General features: G+C 45.2%; 1 protein-coding gene across 4 annotated transcripts in view; it reads right to left on the bottom strand.

Moving 5' to 3' along the window:
- Positions 1-306: 306 nt before the first annotated feature.
- Positions 307-27,799, bottom strand: part of nedd4a (NEDD4 E3 ubiquitin protein ligase a) — a 145,624-nt gene continuing 118,131 nt past the window's right edge. For all 4 annotated transcript variants that reach the window (XM_060924203.1, XM_060924204.1, XM_060924201.1 and 1 more), the window contains 17 exons: positions 27,735-27,799; positions 26,609-26,854; positions 19,911-19,988; positions 19,735-19,789; positions 19,565-19,623; positions 18,098-18,163; positions 16,419-16,651; positions 16,179-16,300; positions 15,820-15,890; positions 15,533-15,628; positions 8,443-8,516; positions 8,266-8,326; positions 5,815-5,874; positions 5,512-5,619; positions 2,994-3,090; positions 2,750-2,822; positions 307-2,016 (listed from right to left, as the gene is read on the bottom strand). The exon at positions 27,735-27,799 is cut by the window's right edge and continues 55 nt beyond it. In XM_060924203.1, the coding sequence (XP_060780186.1) occupies positions 1,914-2,016; positions 2,750-2,822; positions 2,994-3,090; positions 5,512-5,619; positions 5,815-5,874; positions 8,266-8,326; positions 8,443-8,516; positions 15,533-15,628; positions 15,820-15,890; positions 16,179-16,300; positions 16,419-16,651; positions 18,098-18,163; positions 19,565-19,623; positions 19,735-19,789; positions 19,911-19,988; positions 26,609-26,854; positions 27,735-27,799 (1,667 nt within the window). In that variant the 3' untranslated portion in view covers positions 307-1,913. The remainder of the gene's footprint in view (positions 2,017-2,749; positions 2,823-2,993; positions 3,091-5,511; positions 5,620-5,814; positions 5,875-8,265; positions 8,327-8,442; positions 8,517-15,532; positions 15,629-15,819; positions 15,891-16,178; positions 16,301-16,418; positions 16,652-18,097; positions 18,164-19,564; positions 19,624-19,734; positions 19,790-19,910; positions 19,989-26,608; positions 26,855-27,734) is intronic.

Here is a 27,799-nt window from a genome sequence, read left to right as displayed (position 1 = left end):
AACGAATGAGTAAGTAAGTGATTGATAATGTTGGTTTTCAAACTTCATGAGACAAAACAGGAAACGATAAAATAATTTTCAGTGTTTAGCCTCCAAACACTCATCAAATTTTAAAAATAATAACTACTGAATAAAATGATGGTTGATTCCAGACTTCTGAACACTCGTGTGTGTGAAATTTAATAACCACCTCACATATCAGTGTGTATATACAAACCACTGTAATGTAAATATGCTGCAGTAAAGCGCCCCCATGTGGTGACACACCATATTTACCAATAAAAAAAAACTGCACAAAAGGAGAGATATTTCCATTTCTGTTTATTTGTTTCCCCAGAATATGTTGCCAAGAACAGTGGCACGTAACCCGATTAAACCATTATGATTTATATTCCAGATTAAAGGCATGTTTTCTTTTAAAATACACGTTTAATCCCCTTCTATTGCTGAAAACATTGGACCAGAGCGGAAAAAACAAAAATGAAATAAAAATCATAAATAAACTAGAAATATAATTAAGAAAAAACAAAAAAAACACGCCAGTGATGTGTATGCGTTCCTAAATTTATTATTCATTCAATCGTTATTTAATATAAAATATTTATTTATAAAATCTGATAGGCAAAAATACGACTCGGAATTTATTGTACGTATAATTTGATTGCGGCTATTTATTTATCAGAAACTAAAGACTCTCTAATTTTTCAAATATTTATTATTTTATTTACTTTCCATTTTGCCCTCTGGTCCTCGACGCAGTAACCTGTGCTGAACGTTTGCTCCTCTGCATAAAAAGGGCCAACATTGGGATAAAATTTCTAAATCAAGGAAAAAAAAAAAAAAACTCTAATCAAGAAAGATTTATGCTTTAACACGGAGCAACAAAACAGCTGATCGGACAGACGGACGAGGGCACTGGAGATTAACAGTCTGATAAAATTCCATCGTGAGAAAGAGAAAGAGAAAGTGCTTACGCCGAGCATGTAAACATATCCGAGAAACCGGCTAAGCTCAGGATTTCTTCTGGAAACCAAACACGAGGATGAACGAGCTCGCTGGCCGAGACCCAGACCCGGATTAAGACTAATTCCGTCGTTATAAAAGACGCAGTAAAGTACAAAATTTGATATGAAGAAGAGAAAAGAGTTTAGATCTTGCATTTCCTGAAGCGAGCTGTTGGTAAACCAGGTTGACGTAAACGGCGTTTTAAAGAGTGCCGGAGGAATAAATCGAGGGGGGAAAAAAAAAAACCTAGGAAGATAAAATAAGATCTGACAAAGACAAACATCTCTTACGAATACCGCCACCGAACCCTGAGATGGAGGTAAAAACGTACGAACACTCCTTCAAAAACACTTCTGATGAGTCGTAATCTCAAGATTTTGTGATATTGTGATTTATACCGTACATTAGCAGGCATGTTTATAATCCACTGAATAACTGCAAATGATACAGTGCGTTATACAGGCTGTTAATTCATGAAAAAAATAATAATAAACACTGAATATACCGTCCAAAAACTGCAGACAGGCCACTTCAAAAAGCTTGCGTGATTGTCGTGCTGACGGTGAAACCTGGAGGTGCTTATTAAGTCTACATACATAGATACATGTCGTTATTTGAACTTGGAGTACAGAAAAGTACGTGTGTGTGTGTGTGTGTGTGTGTGTGTATAAACGTTGTAGAAAGCCGTGAGCTTGTGATGCAGATAGTGATCAGAACAGCATGTGGGATTTTCTCTAGATCAGGTTTCCTCGAACACCTGACTGCAGAAAAAAAATAAATAAATAAGTGTCGTCTCTGACGGGCGTGTCACTCCAACACCAGCGTGACGTGAGCACCCGACGTGCCTCGTACACCCGCTACACCCTGTGTGCCTTGTTCTCCATGGTAACCCCGTCGCCGTGACTCCTCTAGTCGACTCCGTCGAAGCCCTGCGTGTTCTCGATGGCGATGTTGAGTTTCTCGCGGAGCTCTTCGAACGACTCGTACGGAGGCAGATCCAGACGATTAAAGCTGGGGGGGGGGAGATTGCAAAAGACTGCATAAGTATTCACCCGCCATTGCTGTGAAACCTCTACATTAATTCTGGTATAAACCACAATAATTAATTCGCTGAATGATGTACAGGTTATAAATAACCGGGTTTGGATCCACTGCAGCCCTGGTCAGGTTTGAGCGCTTATAAATAGGGGTGTTCACACGGCAACTTTTACTCCGGTGTAGCACCGGGGCTGCCCCGGTAGAGCGTTCACACGGTACAAAGTTATAGCGGTGTCGCCCCTGAAAGCTGCTTAAACCGGTGCAAATCTAACCCTGCTCGGGAGGTGGTTTAAGAAATTTACTCCGGAGTAAACGCTAGTTTGCGGGGCAGCACCGATATAAAACGGGACGTCTGAACGCTACAGGGGTAGACTCGCTACGCGTGAGGAGAGTTGATTACATACGGGCATTGCATAATTTGCATCCTGGTATTTTGCGCTTCCAAAATGGCGAATATCAACAACAACAGAACTGCGTGTCTTCCGGGAGCCTGGTCTTTAAAGTCAGTAGTACCTTTTAATCAATGTACCCTTGTGTCAGTAAAATAAGACTTTTGCACCGTGCCGTGTAACTCTAATGTTAAATTCAGTTAAGTCCAATCAGTCCCACTGTAACACTGCACCATGCGGAAAAGCTCCAGGGGGGTGAATACTTGTGTAAGGTATTGTATGTATTTCACATGCAGGCTGAAGGCTGCGTTACTCACCAGGTGTGCGCCCGGGGCAGTTTGTCTCGAGTACCCCACTGCTCGATGGTGAATAACTGCGGCCCGTTGGACCCTGAATCATCCACAACAAACACATAACGGTCAGCACCAAACATTTCAGAGCACAGTGTTCACTACCAGCATTTATTAACTCGCATCTCTGCTCTTTCACTCCAGGCAGCCTCTCTCTCTCTCTCTCTCTCTCTCTCTTTTTTTTTTTTAATGATGAAGGGGCAGGGCTAACCATAGAGCTCAGCAAAACCGTTCATCGGTACACGAGACGTTCCTGTGACAAACTGCAGCAGCCGGATTCGCTTCTCAGCATCCATTAGCAGCACAACCTGAGAGAGACAGAGAGAGAGAGAGAGAGAGAGAGAACGGACAGAGCAGAGAGAGAATGGGGAGAGCAAGCAAGGAAGAGCAGAGAGAAGAGAGAGGGAGAATGGAGAGAGCAGAGAGAGAGCAGAGAGAAGAGAGAGCAGAAAGAGAACGGAGAGAGCGAGTGAGAATGGAGGAGAGAGAGAGAGAATGGAGAGAGCAGAGAGAGCACAGAGAGAGAGAAAAGAGAGTGAGTGAGAATGGAGAGAGCACAGAGAGAGCGAGTGAGAATGGAGAGAGCAGAGAGAGAGAGAGCGAGTGAGAATGGAGAGAGCAGAGAGAGAGAATGGAGAGAGCAGAGAGAGAGAGAGAGCGAGAATGGAGAGAGCAGAGAGAGAGTGAGTGAGAATGGAGAGAGCAGAGACAGAGAGAAGAGAGAGCGAGTGAGAATGGAGAGAGCAGAGAGAGAGAGCGAGTGAGAATGGAGAGAGCAGAGAGAGAGAGCGAGTGAGAATGGAGAGAGCAGAGAGAGAGAGCGAGTGAGAATGGAGAGAGCAGAGAGAGAGCGAGTGAGAATGGAGAGAGCAGAAAGAGAGCGAGTGAGAATGGAGAGAGCAGAGAGCGAGCGAGAGAGTGAGAATGGAGAGAGCAGAGAGAGCGAGTGAAAATGGAGAGAGCAGAGAGAGAGAGAGCGAGTGAGAATGGAGAGAGCACAGAGAGAGAGAAAGTGTGAGAATGGAGAGAGCAGAGAGAGAGAGTGTGAGAATGGAGAGAGCAGAGAGAGAGGAGAGAGCAAGTGAGAATGGAGAGAGCAGAGAGAGAGAGAGAGTGTGAGAATGGAGAGAGCAGAGAGAGAGGAGAGAGCAAGTGAGAATGGAGAGAGCAGAGAGAGAGGAGAGAGCAAGTGAGAATGGAGAGAGCAGAGAGAGAGGAGAGAGCAAGTGAGAATGGAGAGAGCAAGTGAGAATGGAGAGAGCAGAGACAGAGAGCGAGTGAGAATGGAGAGAGCAGAGACAGAGAGCGAGTGAGAATGGAGAGAGCAGAGAGAGAGAGCGAGTGAGAATGGAGAGAGCAGAGAGAGAGAGTGCGAGTGAGAATGGAGAGAGCAGAGAGAGAGAGTGCGAGTGAGAATGGAGAGAGCAGAGAGAGAGAGCGAGTGAGAATGGAGAGAGCAGAGAGAGAGCGAGTGAGAATGGAGAGAGCAGAGAGAGCGAGAGAGTGAGAATGGAGAGAGCAGAGAGAGCGAGAGAGTGAGAATGGAGAGAGCAGAGAGAGACAGCGAGTGAAAATGGAGAGAGCAGAGAGAGAGAGAGAGCGAGTGAGAATGGACAGAGCAGAGAGAGAGAGAGAGAGAGCGAGTGAGAATGAAGAGAGCAGAGAGAGAGAGAGTGAGAATGGAGAGAGCAGAGAGAGAGAGAGAGTGAGAATGGAGAGAGCAGAGAGAGAGAGAGAGTGAGAATGGAGAGAGCAGAGAGAGAGAGTGAGAATGGAGAGAGCAGAGAGAGAGAGAGCGAGTGAGAATGGAGAGAGCAGAGAGAGAGAGTGTGAGAATGGAGAGAGTAGAGAGAGAGAGAGTGAGAATGGAGAGAGCAGAGAGAGAGGAGAGAGCGAGTGAGAATGGAGAGAGCAGAGAGAGAGAGCGAGAGAGTGAGAATGGAGAGAGCAGAGAGAGAGAGCGAGAGAGAATGGAGAGAGCAGAGAGAGAGAGCGAGAGAGTGAGAATGGAGAGAGCAGAGAGAGAGAGCGAGTGAGAATGGAGAGAGCAGAGAGAGAGAGTGCGAGTGAGAATGGAGACAGCAGAGAGAGAGAGCGAGTGAGAATGGAGAGAGCAGAGACAGAGAGCGAGTGAGAATGGAAAGAGCAGAGAGAGAGCGAGTGAGAATGGACAGAGCAGAGAGAGAGAGAGAGAGAATGGAGAGAGCAGAGAGAGAGAGTGAGAATGGACAGAGCAGAGAGAGAGAGCGAGCAAGTGAGAATGGAGAGAGCAGGAGAGTGAGAATGGAGAGAGCAGAGAGAGAGAGTGAGAATGGAGAGAGCAGAGAGAGAGAGAGAGAGCGAGAGAGTGAGAATGGAGAGAGCAGAGAGAGAGAGAAAGTGAGAATGGAGAGAGCAGAGAGAGAGAGTGAGAACGGAGAGAGAGAAGAGAGCGCGAGTGAGAACGGAGAGAGAGAAGAGAGAGCGAGTGAGAATGGAGAGAGCAGAGAGAGGGAGAGAGAGAGAGAGAGAGAATGGAGAGAGCAGAGAGAGAGGGAGAGAGAGAGAGAGAGCAGTAAAGTGTAATCTCACTGTCAAACACATGGATTAAAACACATCTGTTAATCTTTAATTTCTTCAACTCTGAAGTCGACGTTCTGCACAAAACCACCGACCCAAAGTCAAAGCCATCAGTCCAGCGGAGTTCTGCTGAGATACGGGTTTAATCCGCACACACAACCCACACTCACCTTCCAGAACCACTGGATGACGGGATGGTTTGGCCCGTAGCTGTTCTTATACTTGGTGTTTTCTCTCCAGTCGTTCACGTCCACGTCACCCAAACCGCACATCAGCAGCTGAGAGCAAAACGAGCCACAGGACCAGAACTTACACACAGAACCAGAACTCACACAACTTACACACAGGACCAGAACTCACACACCTTACACACAGGACCAGAACTCACACACCTTACACACAGAACCAGAACTCACACACAGGACCAGACGGAGTTCTGAGAGAAATACTGTTTATATGGAAACAAAACTCACCTCCAGCTCGTTCTCGTCGAAGATCTTAATCGGATCCTGCGGGATGAGCTCGAAGAAGCCCTGCGAGGAAATCACATCATCTCAGTCTGACCTTGTGATACGGACAGCGGTTTATTCCGCTTCTTCGGCAGAAACGCAACAACTTTACTAATCTTAATTACTTCTAGAATAACGTTGAAAATACTTTTTATCCATTTATTCTTACACTTAATATCCAGGACACACATCTTCCCCTCCCCCCTCCTCACACTCAAAGTTTATGAAGACTAAAAAAATTAAAAGTTACAGCTCTGACACTGGAGACTCCTTCCATAAACAAACAAAACAAATGTCTCCTTACATCAAATTCACAGGTTATCGTGTGTTTTTTCATCTAAAAACAACATTTTTAAGATACATAAGGTATTAAAGCGAGTATATTAATACAGTGGGGCAAAAAAGTATTTAGTCAGCCACCAATTGTGCAAGTTCTCCCACTTAAAAAGATGAGAGAGGCCTGTAATTTTCATCATAGGTACACTTCAACTATGAGAGACAGAATGGGGGGAAAGAATCCAGGAAATCACACTGTAGGATTTTTAATGAATTAATTGGTAAATTCCTCGGTAAAATAAGTATTTGGTCACCTACAAACAAGCAAGATTTCTGGCTCTCACAGACCTGTAACTTCTTCTTTAAGAGGCTCCTCTGTCCTCCACTCGTTACCTGTATTAATGGCACCTGTTTGAACTCGTTATCAGTATAAAAGACACCTGTCCACAACCTCAAACAGTCACACTCCAAACTCCACTATGGCCAAGACCAAAGAGCTGTCAAAGGACACCAGAAACAAAACTGTAGACCTGCACCAGGCTGGGAAGACTGAATCTGCAATAGGTAAGCAGCTTGGTGTGAAGAAATCAACTGTGGGAGCAATTATTAGAAAATGGAAGACATACAAGACCACTGATAATCTCCCTCGATCTGGGGCTCCACGCAAGATCTCACCCCGTGGGGTCAAAATGATCACAAGAACGGTGAGCAAAAATCCCAGAACCACACGGGGGGACCTAGTGAATGACCTGCAGAGAGCTGGGACCAAAGTAACAAAGGCTACCATCAGTAACACACTACGCCGCCAGGGACTCAAATCCTGCAGTGCCAGACGTGTCCCCCTGCTTAAGCCAGTACATGTCCAGGCCCGTCTGAAGTTTGCTAGAGAGCATTTGGATGATCCAGAAGAGGATTGGGAGAATGTCATATGGTCAGATGAAACCAAAATAGAACTTTTTGGTAAAAACTCAACTTGTCGTGTTTGGAGGAGAAAGAATGCCGAGTTGCATCCAAAGAACACCATACCTACTGTGAAGCATGGGGGTGGAAACATCATGCTTTGGGGCTGTTTTTCTGCAAAGGGACCAGGACGACTGATCCGTGTAAAGGAAAGAATGAATGGGGCCATGTATCGTGAGATTTTGAGTGAAAACCTCCTTCCATCAGCAAGGGCATTGGAGATGAAATGTGGCTGGGTCTTTCAGCATGACAATGATCCCAAACACACCGCCCGGGCAACGAAGGAGTGGCTTCGTAAGAAGCATTTCAAGGTCCTGGAGTGGCCTAGCCAGTCTCCAGATCTCAACCCCATAGAAAATCTTTGGAGGGAGTTGAAAGTCCGTGTTGCCCAGTGACAGCCCGAAAACATCACTGCTCTAGAGGAGATCTGCATGGAGGAATGGGCCAAAATACCAGCAACAGTGTGTGAAAACCTTGTGAAGACTTACAGAAAACGTTTGACCTCTGTCATTGCCAACAAAGGGTATATAACAAAGTATTGAGATGAACTTTTGTTATTGACCAAATACTTATTTTCCACCATAATTTGCAAATAAATTCTTTAAAAATCAGACAATGTGATTTCCTGGATTCTTTCCCCCCATTCTGTCTCTCATAGTTGAAGTGTACCTATGATGAAAATTACAGGCCTCTCTCATCTTTTTAAGTGGGAGAACTTGCACAATTGGTGACTGACTAAATACTTTTTGGCCCCAGTGTATAATATAAACCTGCACTACTGTCCGAGCTGCTGTTTTAGAAAACTAATCAACACCTTCTGACTAATCAGAGTGCAGAATCCAACGATTTAAAATCAGATTACACCTTGAGAACAGGTAACACCTGGTTCTGCCTGGATGAATATTTATATTAGGACGTCTCGGACGTCTTTGGCATCGTGTTGGGAAATAAAGTAAGAAAATAAGACACAAAAAGTTGCAAAGGATAAAGTGAGATAACGTGTGAGGGGATATAACTAACAACAACAACAACCACCGCCATGACGGCTCTGGGATCGGAAAATCAGCTCCGTTAAACGTTAACAAAGCGTATACGAAGACAAGTAGCCATGGTAACCGTCCTGATGCGAGGAAATGACAGGTTATTACATCACTGCGTGAAAGAAACGTTTGTATTTACCTCCTTGAAGGCGGCCATTTGCATCTGAACCCGGTTCACGAATCTCCACTGCATCACCAGGCTACGAAAGAGAATAGAACAGAACACGTTGCGTTAAACACCATTAAAATCCCGGAGGTCACGACAGTGCAGATTTCACTAACGGCATTAAACGTAAAGGTGCTTTGGAGAGCTTACTGGATGTACTCTTTCTTGTTGGAGTCGGTGACGATGACATCAGCGCCACCTGGCTTTAACTCGTGCTGGTGCGTCTACAAGAAACAAAACAAACGCACACGTGATGTAGCTCTTAACCCTTTCACTCCTGCGCAACTTCAGGCCGCTATACAGTATACACGACTATTATCCATACAGTACAGAACACTTATTCGATGGAATAAAAACACGTGTTCTATTCCCTTCTAGCGGGTTTCGTTCATTTGGTTTGATAGCATGCAATATTGTTAGCGTATCGCTTATCCTACACGTATTACGCCACTCTACCCAATAGAGACTGAGCGTTGAATATGGTTTACGATATTGCACGGTTGTCAAGACAACACGACGTCACACATCGGAGATGTAAAACTTCGGCGCTAGCAAGCGACTGGGACAATTTGTCAACAAACATGGCTGCCAGGTTTGCTTCGCATTGCTAAATACGGAAGATTTTGAGAGAATTTTGAAAGACAGACACATTGAACCTCCGAAAGGAATGTGTCTATAATAATAATGGCTTTTTTTTCGTGGTATATCAGATATATTCCATTCAGCGACCTGTCTTTGACTCGTTCGACTTGTATTCCACTCAATGCCAGCCAATATTATTTAATTATTATCCATACAGGCTACTTTTTCCATGGAATAAAAACGTGTTCTATTCCTTTATCGCAGGTTTATTGATAGCATGCGGTATTGTCATCATATCACTTATCCTCCATGTATTACACCACTCTACCCAATAGAGAATGAGCGTGCAATATTGTTATAATATTGCACGCTGTCAAGACAACACGGTATCACATGCGAAGAGCCAATGACAAAACTTTTCTGTTGCGCATGTGCTGAATCGTTTCTTTGTCGGCCGGGAGACAGAGAAGACGGGGTTAATTCAGTGCTCGGTTTAAGCGCTAAATAAATAAACTGAAACTAAAGATGAGCTGAACACCCAAAAGGCGACCAAAACTTCATTATTCTTCATGCATATTTACAAGAGAAAAACATACCAACGGACATCGAAAAACTGGAAAAGAGACACATTGGAGATATAAAACTTCTGTGCTGGCGAGTGAGTGTGACAGTTTGTTCACAAACATGGCCGCGAGGTTTACTTCATTAAAAGCGGAAGATTTAAAGAGAAAGACGCGTTGGACACCCGAAAGGCTATCAAAACTTCCCTGGATATTCTTCATGCATATTGAGGTTTTTCACCTGACGTCACAGGGTCACGTGACGCCCCGGTGTCCGCCATTTTGAAGGTCAAGCTACATATTAATGCTGCAGACAGAGAGGGAGAACCAGCTTGAAAAAAAAACGTGTTACAGACACCGGATCCAGTGTAAATAGCTGCCGGAGCGCGCTTCGGCTTGCTCCCCCTCAAATTAAGCAGCGCGCTCCGGCTTGCTCCCCCTCAAATTAAGCAGCGTGCTCCGGCTTGCTCCCGGAGTGCTCCGGCCGAGGTTCCGGAGCGCGCTCCAGCTTGCTCCCCCACAAATTAAGCAGCGCGCTCCGGAAGCAAGCCGGAGCGCACTCCGGAACCTCGGCCGGAGCACTCCGGGAGCAAGCCGGAGCGCGCTGCTTAATTTGAGGGGGAGCAAGCCGGAGCACGCTCCGGCAGCTATTTACACTGGATCCGGTGTAAATAGCTGCCGGATCATAATTACAGTAAACTAGTAAATCCAGTAAAGGAAAAACTTGAGACTGAAAGGTTTTAACAGTCATCCAAATGACTGAACGTAAACATTGCTACAGTAACATACTAGCTACTATGTTGTTGACATTAGCTAGTGCTAACAGCTAGCTGCTAGTACACTGCTACAACACAGACACCGACCCTAATAATACAGTTCTTGGTCATTGCCTGGTAACAGCAAATTTATAACGGGCCATGTCTCAACAGACTAAGAAGTTATTTCAATGACATTTAATAACATTTTGTTTATCCTGAGGACCGAAAGTAAATGAAAATGTGAACAAACCTTAGCTGTAATAAGATGGCGACCACCGGCTCCAGGGACGACCCGCTGATGTAGGCATGTTACCCAGCCTGACACAAAATATTTGTAGGCATCCAAACTCTTATACGCTTTCAGATCAATACCTGTGTATGGCGATGGGTTTTTAACGACATAGGTATACAGATCATGTGGGCCGAAGTCAGGTAAAGACGAGGGCTTCGTGTACTTCCGTACGTCAGTGAACAATCCTGGTGGAAGCAGGTAAACGTCGTTCTCTCAGCCTGCTAACCTCAATTTTTGCAAATACCTCTCCCTCTGCTCGCCCTGTAAATGCCCTACGTCGCTGGATAGTGAAGGTGTTTTCTGCATCTCGCTCCTTTTTCTTTTATGTTTTCGTTTGTCGCCTTCCTCGCATTCAAACTGATTCGAGCCGTGACGTCCAAAATGGCAGCCTAACATGACTTGGTCACGTGGGTGAAAAACCTCAATTTACAAGAGAAAAACATATCAATGGACATCGAAAAACTGGAAAAGAGACCGATAGCAGAAATTGTCAAAGTTCTACTTGGAGGTGAGGAAAAGTGACGGAGACTTTTACAAGAGGACGTCACTCGTGGACTTCACTCAGCAAAGCACTTTTGTTTTGAACAGCTGCAATGGAACAATTAACTACGACCAAAAGTAACTGTGAACTTGAACTGTAACCTGGATATCGCTTGTCTATAACTTGGGTTGTTGTTCAGGCTTTTTGGACATTTGTATCGTCAGACCTTTGACTCTGTACAGTACATTGGATTGACAGAACACTGAATTACATTCGATCAGAATCAGCATTTGATATCGGTAAGTTACCGCCCTGTTCTTAACTTTTTGTAAAATCTATAATTGTTCCATCGAATGTGTATGTATAATATAATAACAACAACAACAACAACAACAACCAATAATATTGGCTGCCTTTTTTTTTCATGGTCTATCAGACATATTACATTCAGCTACTCATCTTCAACTCGTTCAATATCCTGTATTAGTTTTCTTTTGTTACAGACATGTAAAAGTTTTTTCCTTTACCTGACATGTTTCGACGGTGTAACTTCCGTCTTCATCAGAGGGTCACCCGGATGTTGGTGTGTGACGTACTTTTGTAATCAGCTGATGTGACGGAGGTGTGGCCTCCCTGTCAATATTGACAGGTCGGCCACACCTCCCGCTGTCAGTGTTGCCCCCTCAGGACGGCGCTCCAGGTGTGGGAGAGCATGTACGCCCCCTCATCCCTGTTTATTGTTCTTGGGCTACGCTTTCTGATTTCTATTGACTCCTTAATCCAACGGTGGTATCTGTTGTTCTCTTGCTGGATGATCTGAGCATTGTCCCAGTCCATTATATGATAACCGATCCCACAGAACGCGCAACAGAAGAACAACACATATGGCAAGCTTTGATCACGTCAATATCCACCATGGGCCATACACAAAGGCGCACAACAAGTGAAAACAAAAGAAAAGACACAGATGAAAAAAGGAGGAAAACAGACAACCCAAAAACAGGAAAGCGAAGCAGTAGTGACTCTACCGTATGTCAGAGGAGTTAGGGCCTCTGCATGCTCTTGCGACAAGGCTTTCGCAGATAGCTTTTCGCAGACAGTTGTAATTTATCGTTGAGCGGGGAGTAATAGGCGTGCGCGATGTTATTCACCGCCACAACGCAAGGGGGCACGAAATCGCAAAATCGCTAGGAGTAGTTGGTGGGTGTGGTTAGTGGAGTGTTTATCCTCCGGTTACTTACTGTATAATGACTAGAACTGGAGTCGTATAGATGTACGTACTTCCTCACTTCCTCGATCAACCGCTCTTCGTGCTGCTCCATCTTCGCTCGTGTTTTTAAAAATGGCGGTCGTGAAAACAAACCAAACCGGGAAAGTAGGGAAGCGGAAGTGCGTGTACAGCGGATGTAGAGTGGACCAATCAGAGCCCTGCTGTCTGCGAGGCTTCTGCGGTGGTCACAATTTTTGGGAGGTGTGCGCAGAGCGTCTGCGAAGGTGGGTGGGGCTACGCAGACGCCATCTGCGATGCCGTCTGCGAGGACTGCGTTGTCAGCATAAATTGGCCTTTACAGAACGAATCCAAAGAGCCATGAAAAAACACAACATACAAACACCCGTGAAACCACACGCCAAACTACGACAGCTACTAGTTCACCCTAAGGACAAAATCGACCAACACAATAAATGCAATGTCGTATATGAAATACCATGCCTGTCAGGCAATAAAACCTACATTGGGGAGACAGGAAGGAGGTTTAGTACACGAAAAAAGGAACATTAGAAGGAATGTGAAAAAGAAACAGAACAGAGACAAACAAGAGCAAAAAAAGATAAAGCCACGCAAGAGAACCTCAAATCAGCAATAACAGACCACTGCAGAAGGGAAAATCATATAATGGACTGGGACAATGCTCAGATCATCCAGCAAGAGAACAACAGATACCACCGTTGGATCAAGGAGTCAATAGAAATCAGAAAGTGTAGCCCAAGAACAATAAACAGGGATGAGGGGGCGTACATGCTCTCCCACACCTGGAGCGCCGTCCTGAAGGGGCAACACTGACAGCGGGAGGCGTGGCCGACCTGTCAACGTTGACAGGGAGGCCACACCTCCGTAACATCAGCTGATTACAAAAGCACGTCACACACCAACATCCGGGTGACCCTCTGATGAAGACGGAAGTTACACCGTCGAAACATGTCAGGTAAAGGAAAAAACTTTTACATGTCTGTAACAAATAAAACTAGACCGGACAATTCCCCGGGGGAAATTGTGAGAGGATGCAGTGCGCGAAGCAATTCGGTCACGCATGTTCGCTGGCCGTGAATGTGTGACCTGCTATGAAGCTACAATGCCATGATTTATGTGTGTGCTTGAGACAGCAGCCCCTCCCCCCTCTCTGCTCCCTCACTGGCCTCAGTCGGCATGGCGACGGGCCTGAGCAGGAGCGTTAAGACACACAAGATTTTGTGAGTTTTCTGCTGTTTTTTGCTCAGGAGCAGGCCTCGAACAACGACAAATAACTCAAAAACGAAAGCAGCTATTCACAAAATTCTTTCACAGTGAGCGCTAGAAGGGTCTCCTGAATAAACTGATGTAATTTTTTGTCTGTAGTGTTAAAAATGAGGACACTAGAGCGAGTTAAAAATGAGTGACTTTTCTGTCACGTTTATAATGGGTGTCAATGAGGCCTCTCGGCTGCACTCTCCTCAGTTTGAGGCTTCTCATTCAAAAACTGTAAATCCTATCGTTTAGGTAGACACATTGTGTGAATCAGGACAAGTTTTACTACTACTTTTGAGAAATTTATGTCTGTAGAGTGAAATTTGTGGCTGAAACCACAGTTTAAGCGAGAAAGTTTGAGCTATTTTTTCAAGCTCTCTACACTCTAACTCAGTGGTTCTCAACCGGGGGGGCGCGCCCCCCTGGTGGGGCGCGGAGGTACTCCAGGGGGGTCGCGAGTAGGCTTCATGTATGGAGGAAAAAAAAAATCTGGGGCTAACAGGCTATAGTAGCTAAGCAGATGCAACACATTTACCCATGTCAAAATGCAGGACATTGGACTATTACATACAAATCAATACTATTATAAAATCTATCATCAATCTATCATAAAATCTTGTGTGTAGGTTATTTTAAGCCCGTGACGCGAACATGACGCAACGTCACGTGAGTGAGTCTGCATACCGTGGCCACCGTGTGAGTGCTTGCCACACACACACTAGTCTGGTTTCTTGCCGAGTTAACTCGTGCCGACTCTCGCTAGTCTACTATCATCAATCCATCGATACAGCGCAAAACCCAAACAGTCTTTTTAAAGACTACTACCCCACACTGTATTTTTGCTTTCCCCATTTCAGCTCTACCCAAATAATTTGTTGTTTTTGTTGTTTTCTTACTGCTAGTCTACTATGGATAATGCTACTACTGCTGCTACTGCTACTACTACTACTACTACTAATAATAATAATGATAATAATAATAATCTAGCCCAGGGCTAGCTATCTATCTATCTATCTATCTATCTATCTATCTATCTATCTATCTATCTATCGATATAAGGTGCTGTAGGTCGGGTGGCGTCACTGCGGGTGAGTGTGTTTGGGGGGGGGGATGGGGGCGGGGTGAGAAGAGGGGCCCCCAAATGCAATGAACCAGCTTTGGTGGGGCCCAGGTTGCAAAAGGTTGAGAACCCCTGCTCTAACTAAACGAGCTCCACTGGTGTGTAACGCAATAGACACCCATTCAAAAGCCGGATTTTCTCCCGGAACCCACATGGCGTTTGAGCCGGGACTGATCCGAAAGTGTAGAACCTAGCAGAAAAGTTGAATGCCAGATCCACAGAGGAGAAGTTTTCCTACGTTTTAGAGTTTGAATCACGTCTCTAGGTGAAAGCATGCCAGAGCAGCGGACGTTTGAAAAAGTGCTTTTTTTTCAATTAATTCCATAGAAATGAATGGGGCTTTTTTGGGCGATTTTTTCGCGACGTAGTATTCTGTAGAGAAAAGTAATAGCATAGCGAGTCCGATCGAGCCGCACGTTTTGACATATTGTTTGTCTGTGTGCGACGTACGGTTATTGAGTTATTCGAAATCGAAATTTGCGTAGGAATAATAAATATAAGAAGAAGAAAAAGAAACACGTAGAAGAACAATAGTTGCTGTGCAGCAGCACTGCATCCTAACTAATGACAGGATTTAATAAGAAGACATAATGAACGTGACACATCGTTCAACATCCTGCTCGCTGAATGGAATATATCTGATATTATTTAAATGTAAACCAATATACAAAGACAGAAACCGAAGGCGTCAATGTCAATCATTCTCAAGTCATGTGTAACTCAATTCACTCATCTGCTGTTTTTATTCGGGGAAAGAAGAAGAAGAAGGAGAAGGAGAAGGAAGAGACGACTCTTTTGTATTCAGTTTTTAAAATGTGATTCTTCTGAGTCTTGCAAAATGCATCAAGGTTACGAGGTCTGAAATGATCATTAAAATTTTTTTTTTTTTAATTATAAGCTATTTTTGTCCCAATTTGCATTTCTGGACTGGTGTGAGAGATCACCTGCCCAAAGAGTTCCTCATCAATGGTGAAGCGGAGGTCCAGGTCAGTGGGGTCGTTCTCCAGGATCCATTTCAGAGAGTTAAAGTACTCGCTGTCCTGGAGTGGTATGCACACACACACACACACACACACACTCTATCTTAAGCAATGTCTGTGCAATAACCTCGCACAACAGGTGCACACCAGCAGTCAGATACATAAATTGTGGCTTTCCTATTAAAAAAAAAAAAAAATCAGACTTTACGAAGTGTTTTAATGGGATGAAGGATTATATCTGCGCCACTCACCACAGATTCCATGTCCTGTAACGTGATCGGCTTCTGCAGCATCATCTTGTAGAACGGCCGAATGAAAAACGCTGTTGAGAAACAGTAACACGAGAATGAATGTTTGGAACTCTAAAATGTTTCTGTACTGAATCGATACTGTAGAAGTCATAAAATGGAAATCTAGAACAAAGTTGGTATGAAGAGAAGGGGGGGGGGAATAAAAAAATACTTTAAAAAGTATTGCACCAATACTTTTGCACAGTACTGTATCTGGCCAAATGTTTGTGGACAGGTGTCCATCGCACCCATGCGTGTGAACAGAAAAGAGAAAGGTTCTGAGAAACGGGTGCCGTAGTGACTGGTGAGATCAGACGTACCGTCCAGCAGCTTGCCGTGGTAGACGGCCATCCCCGCCACACGCCCGATGAATTTGAAGTAGGAGAGATGATCCTCGTTGCAGAGGCCTGAGTTTGGGTTGATCTGCAGCGTGAAGTTGTCCCTGAAACACCAGCACACTGCGGTTAAACGTTCACGCCAGCAATCACGGCTTCGTGCACGTCTCACACTGACACACTGCTTTCTTCTGTACCCATCATCATCATCATGTGATCACTTACAGAGCGGAGTACTCAAACAGGCCGTAGTAAGGGTTAAACATCTCCTTAGAGATGAGGAAGAACCACTCTCTGGCCAAGCCCCCGTAGTCCAGCCCCCTCTCCCCTGCAAACTCCACCCAGAGGCGGGCCTTGAGGAGCTCGGGTCGTTTGACAGACAGGATACGGCGGTATGAGTCCTCCAGAAGAGCGTTCCGTCTCACGGACATCTCAAAACGATTGGGGATATCTGCTCCCTGCAGAGAGAGAAGATAAACAGAAAGAGATGTGGGACGATAGAGAGATGGGGGAGAGAGAGAGAGAGAGAGAGAGAGAGAAGATAAACAGAAAGATATGTGGGACGATAGAGAGATGGGGGAGAGAGAGAGAAGATAAACAGAGAGACAGATGTGGGATGAGAGAGAGCGAGCAAGAGAGGGAGAGAAGGATAAACAGAGATGTGGGACGATAGACAGACGGGGAGAGAGAGATTGATACAGACAGAGACAGGGCAGGGAGAGTGAGAGAAGATAAATAGAAAGCGTGATGTGGGACGAGAGAGAGAGAGAGAGAGAGAGCGAGCAAGAGATGGGAAGAGAGAGAGCGCAAGGGAGATGGGGAGAGAGAGAGAGAGCACGCAAGGGAGATGGGGAGAGAGAGAGAGAGCACGCAAGGGAGATGGGGAGAGAGAGAGCGCAAGGGAGATGGAGAGAGAGAGAGCGCAAAGGAGATGGAGAGAGAGAGCGCAAAGGAGATGGAGAGAGAGAGAGAGCGCAAAGGAGATGGGGAGAGAGAGAGCGCAAAGGAGATGGGGAGAGAGAGAGAGCGCAAAGGAGATGGGGAGAGAGAGAGCGCAAAGGAGATGGGGAGAGAGAGAGCGCAAAGGAGATGGGGAGAGAGAGAGAGCGCGAGGGAGATGGGGAGAGAGAGAGAGAGAGAGCGCAAGGGAGATGGGGAGAGAGAGAGAGCGCAAGGGAGATGGGGAGAGAGAGCGCAAGGGAGATGGGGAAGAAAGAGCAAGGGAGAGACAGAGATGGGGAAGAGTGAGCGAGTGAGAGGGAGGGGGAGAGAGAGAGAGGGAGAGAGAGCGAGCGGGAGAGAGGGAGATGGGGAAGAGACGGAGAGCAAGAGAAGATAAACAAAGATGTGGGACGAGAGAGAGAGAGAAGATAAACAGAAAGGGTGATGTGGGACGAGAGAGAGAGAAAGAGAGCGAGAGATGGGGAAGAGAGAGAGAGCGAGTGAGAGATGGGGAGAGAGAGCAAGTGAGAAAGAGAGAAGATAAACAGAGAGACAGATGTGGGATGAGAGAGAGTGAGCAAGAGAGGGAGAGAAGGATAAACAGAGATGTGGGATGATAGATAGACAGGGAGAGAGAGAGACAGAGAGAGAGATTGATACAGACGGAGACAGGGCAGGGAGAGTGAGAGAGAAGATAAATAGAAAGAGTGATGTGGGACGAGAGAGAGAGAAAGAGAGTGAGAGATGGGGAGAGAGAGAGCGCAAGGGAGATGGGGAAGAGTGAGTGAGCGAGCGAGTGAGAGGCAGAGTGAGTGAGAGAAGATAAACCGAAAGAGATGTGGGACGAGAGAGAGAGAGAGAGAGAGAGAGAGATGTAATACAGAAGTTAAATGAAAAAATGTTTTGCAGTGTAAATCTGAGAATAATAATAATAATAATAATAAATCCTAAAGCTGCCTTACAGGTTTCTTGAGCTTCTTGCGGAAATACTCGTACTTCTGCTTGTAGTCTCTGGAGTAAGGCACGGCCTGAAACACAGCACACAGCGTCAGACTGAGGCCATGTGCACACGTAGCCGGGTATTTTAAAAACCGAACATTTCCCCCCCTCCGTTTATAAAAATGTTTTATCCACACCACCTCGTCTTCGAAAAAAATCCCTTCCACACATAACCGAACATCTGCGTTTTCAATCACATTCATAAGCATTCCAAATCTGTAGATGGCATTATTTCCCCAAATCCTACCCCCTAATCACATCAGAATAGCCCTCTGTTGGCGTCACTTCCGCCTAAACATAAAACATGGCGCCAAGCTCGTTCGTCTGGACAGACTCGGAGACAGAATTGCTTCTAAACACAATGTTGGAGTATAAACTTCAAAAGACGCAAAAAAAAACGTTGATTGGGAATCTTGTCAAAGCAAATATGTGGACATATTGACCCTGTTTTTGGAGCAGTATCCCGCGGAGAGTTCTAACGATTTCCCTCATGAAAGGGGCGAGCTAGTCAGGGCAGATTTGTTGTAATTTTTTTGGCGCAGATTGTGACGTTCTAAAACGCAAAACTCCGGTTATCTCTGTCTACACGAAAAGGCATGCACGGAGTTTTCAAAAATCTTCACTTTGCCCGGAGTTTTTTAAAATATTCGTTTTTGATGTGTTTTCATGTGGATGACAGGCCAAAACGTAGAAAAATATCTTCGATTTAGCAGATACCCGGCTACGTGTGGACGGGGTCTGAAACTCATCCTGCAGGTCTGCGTTCGGCACGCTGATGCATCCGGCCGCTCTGTTAACGAGACAAAAAAACCCCACGGCTCAGCACATTACAGAGAAACCGCGAGGCAGTGTGAGCTCCTCTCACGCTACAGTCTCTGCACAGCGGGCAATAATACACCATCGCTTTCGTGTTTACACTGTCTCACACACACACACTTATTCCCTTTTCATACTCTACCTCAATACGCACACTCAACTCTGCACTTCATACTGTTTGTGCTGTTTACCGTCTGCAGCGCTGCACTCGCTGCACTTTACGCTACGTGTCGACTGCAGTCCTGTGATGTTTAACGCGACACCGCGGTCCTGGAGAAACGGAGTTTCGTTTTCACCGTGTTCTCGACCAACTGGATACGGTTGAAATAACAAATAAAAAGACCTTAACCTTCACTCCTCTGGTCTGGAGACAGCAGAAAACTAAAGTTCGAGCTTCACCTCTGACACTGGAGACTCCTTCCATCAGTGTGATATAAACACCTCCTTATTTTAAGAAAACAATTAACGCGTGTCGATGCGGAGGCTCCTCCCTCTACGCACCAGTCTCAGCAGCTCTGCGGCTGAAACCGGCTTGTGCGGATTTAAACCTGCCCTTCAGTCGGTATAAACGGAGTTTATTAAAAAACTACGAATCCCGGATGGGCGGAACTTACCGGTCCGGTGATGGCGGAGTTCTGCAGTCTGGGATCCTCCCACTGTGTGGTCTTCGTGTCTGTAGAAGAGACGAGACATTTCACGTCATTACATCTCTGTTCTACACACACGTTCACATGCAGATTATGCGTGTGTGTGTATGTGTGTGTGTGTGTGTGTGTACACTTACTGTGATCAATGTAGAAGATTCTTCCGTCACTATGAACCCTCTCCTCCCAGCCAGGCTACACACACACACACACACACACGCGAAGTGCTTGTTCACCGACAGCTTCATACTCAAGTGTAAATTTTTCAAGGTTTAAATTTGACTCATGTAACCCAAACAACGACCTTTGACCTTACCGGCAGTGGGCCAAGGTCGTTGGGGTCGAGCGAGCCTTGTTTCCTCATGTGAACAGGAATCCTCAACCTGGGATCTTCCTGTTAAGATAAAGGAAATGGCGAATCAGAAACAGGAAGTGGTGAACATTACTGACGCTGATGGACCCTTTGAAGCAGATACTTTATCGATTTAAGAAAAAACAAACAAACAAACAAAAACGTATGATGTAACATCAAATGTTTAAAAACACGGTAAATTAATTCGCTAATGATGGCACGAGTTCTCAACCTCTGTAGCTCGGTTACTTCTTAAAACATCAGAATTAAAAACAAAACCAACCAACCAACCAACCAACCAACCAACCAACCAAACATATATTGCGTTTAATTTTTATACATTATTTATTGATGCTTTTATGAATCCAACCTAAATCACTACTGCGATCGGATCCACATAAGAACCCTTCATTTCATTAATAACCGCTTATTACCTCCATCAAGGACGTTATGGTTTAGATGCGGTTTGTTTGTTTGTCTGACTTTAAGCAGGATTGTGCAAAACCTACTGACCCGATTTCCATGAAACTTGGTGGAAGGGTGGAGCTTGGACCATGAAAGAACTCATTAAACGCTGGAGCTGATCCAGGTCACGGGTGGATCCAAGTATTGAGTTTCACTTTCAGTAAATGGCATTTGCCATGCATTTTAAAATCCAGTAGATGGCAGTAAAGTTTCCATCCATCCATCCATCCATCCATCCATCCATCCATTACCTGTAGCCACTTATCCCGTGCAGCGTCGCAGGCAAGCTGGAGCCTATCCCAGCTGACTATGGGAGAGAGGCGGGGTACACCCTGGACAAGTCGCCAGATCATTGCAGGGCTAACCCACAGAGACAAACAACCATGAGGGGTGTTCACACGGCACATATTTGCATCGATGCTGCACCGATGTATTTTGTTGCGATATATCTTACACCGGTGTAAATTTTGTGGAGCGTTCACACGTCACAAACCTGCTTACTAGAGAGAAGCGTGTTAGCACCGGTGCAGCCCCACTCGCGTTCACACGGCAGTTTTTGCGACCGTGCTATACGATAGTAATAATGCGGAAATGAAATATGCGCATGCGTGAAAATGTACTTCCTTTTCCCGGTTGTCATGGCATCACCAAGCGCCGGGAAAACAACGTGGATGAAGACACCAGTGTTGCCAGATACTGCTGACATTTTCCAGCCCAAAATATGTTCAAATCCGCCAAAATGCACTTAAAACCGCCCAATCTGGCAACACTGGAAGACACGCAGTTCTGTTGTTGTTGATATTCGCCATTTTGGAAGTGCAAAATACCAGGATGCAAATTATGCAATGCCCGTATGTAATCAACTCTCCTCACGCGTAGCGAGTCTACCCCTGTAGCGTTCAGACGCCCCATTTTATATCGGTGCTGCCCCGCAAACTAGCATTTACTCCGGAGTAAATTTCTTAAACCACCTCCCGAGCAGGGTTAGATTTGCACCGGTTTAAGCAGCTTTCAGAGGCTACACCGGTATAACTTTGTACCGTGTGAACGCTCTACCGGGGCAGCCCCGGTGCTACACCGGAGTAAAAGTTGCCGTGTGAACACCCCTATTCACACCCACATTCACACCTACGGTCAATTTAGAGTCACCAGTTAACCTAACCTGCATGTCTTTGGACTGTGGGGGAAACTGGAACACCCGGAGGAAACCCACGCGGACAACATGCAAACTCCGCACAGAAAGGCCCTCGCCGGCCACGGGGCTCGAACCCGGACCTTCTTGCTGTGAGGCGACAGCGCTAACCACTACACCACCGTGCCGCCTTGTTGAAATCTCCCTGGAAAAGATTTCGTCTTGAAGGAGGGAGGCAGCGTCTCGGTGTACTGCTCCGTCACAGAAGTGCAAGTTACCTTTGACAAGGTCACGGACCCAACCCCATACCATGATACACCCTGGCTTTCGGACTTGTTCCTGGTAACAGTCTGGATGTTCCTTTTGTCTTCAGATCACACAGTGTCCATTTCTTCTAAAAAAAGACCTGTACTAAGGATTGATCTGACCACAATACACGTTCCCACTGTGTGATGGTCCATCCCAGACGCCTCCGAGCCCAGAGGAATCGATGGAGATTCTAGACACAGTTAACACAAGGCTTCCTTTTCGTATAGTAAAGTTTTAACTGGTGGTTGTGGCTGTAACTCTGTATTGCAGCTTGATGAAGGTTTGCCAAAGTAATCCCGAGCCCATGTGGTTCTATCGGCTGTAGATGAATGACGGTTCTTGATGCAGTGAGGGATCGGAGATCACGGGGGTTCGGATTAGGCTTGAGCCCTTTGCCCTTTAGGCACCAAAACTCCTTCACATTCCTCGAATCGCTTAATGATACTGTATTATGCATCGTAGAGGGTGAAACATCTCAATCCAGGTTTGACCACCATAAATTTAAGACCTTTTTAAGACCACTTAAATGAGAATTAAGACCTACATCGCACCCATTATGCGGTCGTAGAACACCAGATCAAATTCCCAATAATGACAAATGTTTCAAGTAAAAGTACTTTTATTATAAAAGTTATATACTTAAGTCATTATGTGCATTGCTTGTCAAATCTTCACATTCAAGACAAGCAAGACCGAATTTTGTTATGTAAGACGTTTTGTTTTTTCCACAGATGAATGTTGTAGCGACTTCCGAGTCTGGGAGAGAGTTCGCTTATGCCCTCATTCGAGCTGTACGAGTGGCGTTCCGTAATTGTTTATAAAATCCAGAGCACCTCTGCCCGAAGTGTCGGGGTTCCACCGACACCCATCATGCCACTGCTCGGCCCTTGTGTTGTTGCTAGCCTTGCTGATGATGTCTGGCTTGGTTGATGCTGCTGACGTTCGACGGTGGTGCTAGTGCCAACTCCAGGTGCATTCGGAGATTGAACCGTGCAGGACTGAGCGATGGGCTGGTGGCGGTGGAGCACAGATGCGATGTGCTTTGAGCTCTTCATGCGAGACTCTAAAGCGAAACGACCTATAGTGGACAACTTGAAGGTCTTTCGACAAACACAGCATCTTGCTTCAACGTCGCTTCCAGGAACCTCCCTCACCCAATCACGATATCTTTCATCTGAAAGCCACTGCTGATTAAAACGACACTTCCCCATGCGGCGATTCGCGGACTCTCCTCTCCACCACGGACTCCGACGATTGCGCCGGCGCGAAAATGTATCAATATTGTTTCTTTCTTTGCGCATACTCCAAGAAATTCACTGATGTTACGCAAAACCCATGTTTTCACATTGTAGAATAGTATGAGTAAATTTAAGACCTTTGTTTAAAAAATTAAGACTTGGGCAAAGCAATTTAAGGGTGTATTCAGACCAGGATAGTTCGATAGTTCACTTGCTTTGGTCTGAACCAAATGTTTTTTTTATTTTTTCATTTTGGTGCGGTTCGCTTTCACACTGTACATTTTAGTAAGCGGACCAAAATCTGTCAACAAAGCCACGCGCCCTGAGGTCGTTCAGCTATTGGTCAGAGACGACACGCGCACAAAGCGTTAAGTTCAAAAGTAGTCACGGAGGCTTTCCGTGCTGTTATTCTTTTTAATGGCATCAAAGCTATATGTTTTTTCCAGTTTTTACTGTTTTCACAATTGTGCGATTACTATGCTGTTGTACAAGTAATTTATCAACGACGACGACAAAGGGCAAGGCGGCTACGGAGGATAGCGCCGATGAGCGCACATCATGTTGTGACAGTTCTGGCTCTTCACGCAAGACGGAGGAGGTATGTGTCGGGATATTCGCCTTATCCATCGTAATAGATGAATTTCTTTTTTGCGTCGCTAGTGCCGCCACTTTTTGAAAGAATGTCCCTGATTTTAATGTAGGTCTGACGGAGTTTCTTCACTTTTAGCCGACATTGTTCTGGGGAGCGCGTGAACCCCTTCTCCTTCATTTTCTCACTGAATACAGCAAACACGTCGGCATTTTTGTGTGTTCTCTCCAAAAGCTCAGATATGTGGACATCTGCCCATATATCCACAAGGGTGCGCGTTTCTTCCTCGGCCCACGTTTGCCCCCTACTCATTTTTTGTACTCTGTAGTCTAGCCTACCACTGGTCTGAATGACTGAACGACTGTTGTAAGGTTCCTTTGACAACCGAAACAGTGTTTGCGCTTTGCGGTGGAGTGTCAAGACTCTGTTTCCCATAATGCTCGACAAACAACGGAAGCTCCCGAGGTACAAAAAAGCAAAACTGTCGGATTAGGTCCGGTCTGCTTTCACACCTCCAAAAGATCCACACCAGGGTTCCTTTGGTCCGGACCGAGTCCGACCTTGCAGCTCGGTCTCGGTCCGCTTGTTTGGTCCGGACCAGAGTTCGGTGGTTTGTATTCAGACCAACCCAAAAGGTCCGGACCAAGGGAAATTTGGTTCGTTTGGTCCGGACCAAACAACGTAGGTGTGAATACGCCCTAAGACTTTTTAAGGCCTTAATTTTGGAATATTAAATTTAAGACTTTTTTAAGACTTTTAAGACCCCGCGGCTACCATGTCAATCCCTTCCTATCTTTTTTTGAGGAACATTGTTTTAAACGTTTCAGTAAATTTCCTCACGCATTTTTTGATGAACTGGAGATCCTCGGCCCATCTTTGCTCCTCAAAAGACTCTGGCTTTCCTGGATACTGATTTTGGACCAAATCATGATTACGGTCAATCATCTGTTGGCTTCACCTGTTTCGAATCATATCATTATTTAATTGTTACACCTCATTACTCGCCCCGTCCCAACTTTTTTACCGAATGTGTTGCAGGACTGAAACCCAGGAATGGATGTAAGGATTGCAGAGCGTTGGTTTCTCTACGTTCTTGCACTAATTTAACGCGGTAATAACCTCTGTAAAATATTCCAATTGTGCATTAGCATCAAAAATCTCCTGCGACTCCATCTGCCCCCAAGCTGGAGGTATCGTTATAAAATGTTCTACAACCCTGATTCCAAAAAAGTTGGGACAAAGTACAAATTGTAAATAAAAACGGAATGCAATAATTTACAAATCTCAAAAACTGATATTGTATTCACAATAGAACATAGACAACATATCAAATGTCGAAAGTGAGACATTTTGAAATTTCATGCCAAATATTGGCTTATTTGAAATTTCATGACAGCAACACATCTCAAAAAAGTTGGGACGGGGCAATAAGAGGCTGGAAAAGTTAAAGGTACAAAAAAGGAACAGCTGGAGGACCAAATTGCAACTCATTAGGTCAATTGGCAATAGGTCATTAACATGACTGGGTATAAAAAGAGCATCTTGGAGTGGCAGCGGCTCTCAGAAGTAAAGATGGGAAGAGGATCACCAATCCCCCTAATTCTGCACCGACAAATAGTGGAGCAATATCAGAAAGGAGTTCGACAGTGTAAAATTGCAAAGAGTTTGAACATATCATCATCTACAGTGCATAATATCATCAAAAGATTCAGAGAATCTGGAAGAATCTCTGTGCGTAAGGGTCAAGGCCGGAAAACCATACTGGGTGCCCGTGATCTTCGGGCCCTTAGACGGCACTGCATCACATACAGGCATGCTTCTGTATTGGAAATCACAAAATGGGCTCAGGAATATTTCCAGAGAACATTATCTGTGAACACAATTCACCGTGCCATCCGCCGTTGCCAGCTAAAACTCTATAGTTCAAAGAAGAAGCCGTATCTAAACATGATCCAGAAGCGCAGACGTCTTCTCTGGGCCAAGGCTCATTTAAAATGGACTGTGGCAAAGTGGAAAACTGTTCTGTGGTCAGACGAATCAAAATTTGAAGTTCTTTATGGAAATCAGGGACGCCGTGTCATTCGGACTAAAGAGGAGAAGGACGACCCAAGTTGTTATCAGCGCTCAGTTCAGAAGCCTGCATCTCTGATGGTATGGGGTTGCATTAGTGCGTGTGGCATGGGCAGCTTACACATCTGGAAAGACACCATCAATGCTGAAAGGTATATCCAGGTTCTAGAGCAACATATGCTCCCATCCAGACGACATCTCTTTCAGGGAAGACCTTGCATTTTCCAACATGACAATGCCAAACCACATACTGCATCAATTACAGCATCATGGCTGCGTAGAAGAAGGGTCCGGGTACTGAACTGGCCAGCCTGCAGTCCAGATCTTTCACCCATAGAAAACATTTGGCGCATCATAAAACGGAAGATACGACAAAAAAGACCTAAGACAGTTGAGCAACTAGAATCCTACATTAGACAAGAATGGGTTAACATTCCTATCCCTAAACTTGAGCAACTTGTCTCCTCAGTCCCCAGACGTTTACAGACTGTTGTAAAGAGAAAAGGGGATGTCTCACAGTGGGAAACATGGCCTTGTCCCAACTTTTTTGAGATGTGTTGTTGTCATGAAATTTAAAATCACCTCATTTTTCTCTTTAAATGATACATTTTCTCAGTTTAAACATTTGATATATCATCTATGTTCTATTCTGAATAAAATATGGAATTTTGAAATTTCCACATCATTGCATTCCGTTTTTATTTACAATTTGTACTTTGTCCCAACTTTTTTGGAATCGGGGTTCTAATTATGATATTAAACTCCACCCTGAATAATTATCAGGCTCATTCTTAACATCCTTAATGCTCAGAGTCATGATGGATTACTGCATGAGGTCACCCAGATATCTCACACTCACCCATGTAGTGCTCTTGGTGTTGTGGTCGATGAAGAACGGCCGTCCGTTCGGAGCGCTCCGGACCTCCCAGCCTGGAGGCATGCAGCCTGTGAACTCGAAGGTGCGCGTGTGCTGTTGTGGGCTGGGTGAATGCAGGGGTGAGGCTTGGGGCGAGGCTTGGGGCGGGGCGTAAGCCGTGGGGCTTGGAGAGCGACCATGAACTCCACCCGCCGAAGACGAAGCGGCTCCTTCAGCCGGCTGGATCAACTGTGGGAATCACGACAAAACAAGCCGTTCTTTTTAATATTCCACCCACATTCCTCTTTTTCATCCCTCCATCAAAAGACTTTGAATGGGAATTTTTTTCAGAATGCTCCCATTGAGTCAAATTTCAAAAATATATCACCTCCAACCGTACTCAACATGTTCTGGGCAATACTACTAAGCACCATCTCTTTCCATACCTCCTGCTTTTTTCATCCCCCGCTTTTCCTCCCATTGGCTTCAATTCATTTTGCAAGCCCTAACCGGTCCTAGAGAGTAAACGTTAGAACCGCCAGCGCTGGGAAATGTCGCGAGGCCCTTGTACCCGACATAAAAACAGCAGACCCTTTTCCTCTGCTCTTCTTTCCTCCATCCTCCCGACAGACCCCACCGATTTACTACTCCTACATCTTTTAAGGTAGTGTCATGAAACTTGGCATACAGACACTCATCTCTCTCATCCTTCTATTCTTTCGTTCATCCCTCCATCCCTACAGTATGTAGCAATCCACTGATTGTTCCCCTCCTTCAGCTTTTAAGGTAGAACTTTCAAACTTCAGATGTAGATTCAACCGCTGAAACAAAGAACACCCGTCCCCTATCTATCTATCTATCTATCTATCTATCTATCTATCTATCTATCTATCTATCTATCATTTCTTAAATGTCTATGTGTCTAAACTCTGTATAACCCCTCCATCTCTTTCACTCCCTCTTTCTCTCTCAGTCACTCTACCACTCTATCTGTCTATCTATTTGGATTTTTTTTTTTTTTGCTTCATAAGGATTAGAATTTCCTTTAGGAAACGCAAATCTAGTTTATCGTGATATCCATATTCTATCCTTATACTGCCCAGTCCTAGAGAGAGAGAGAGAGAGAGACCTGGACGAGTGGTCGGGTCCAGGTGGTGATTCTGCTCTTGTGGTTGATGTAATAAACTCGACCCT

Source organism: Neoarius graeffei, chromosome 6 (assembly GCF_027579695.1).
Source record: "Neoarius graeffei isolate fNeoGra1 chromosome 6, fNeoGra1.pri, whole genome shotgun sequence".
NCBI lineage: Eukaryota > Metazoa > Chordata > Actinopteri > Siluriformes > Ariidae > Neoarius > Neoarius graeffei.
Note: the sequence above shows the minus strand (reverse complement) of the source record. Positions and strands in the feature narration are given on the sequence as shown.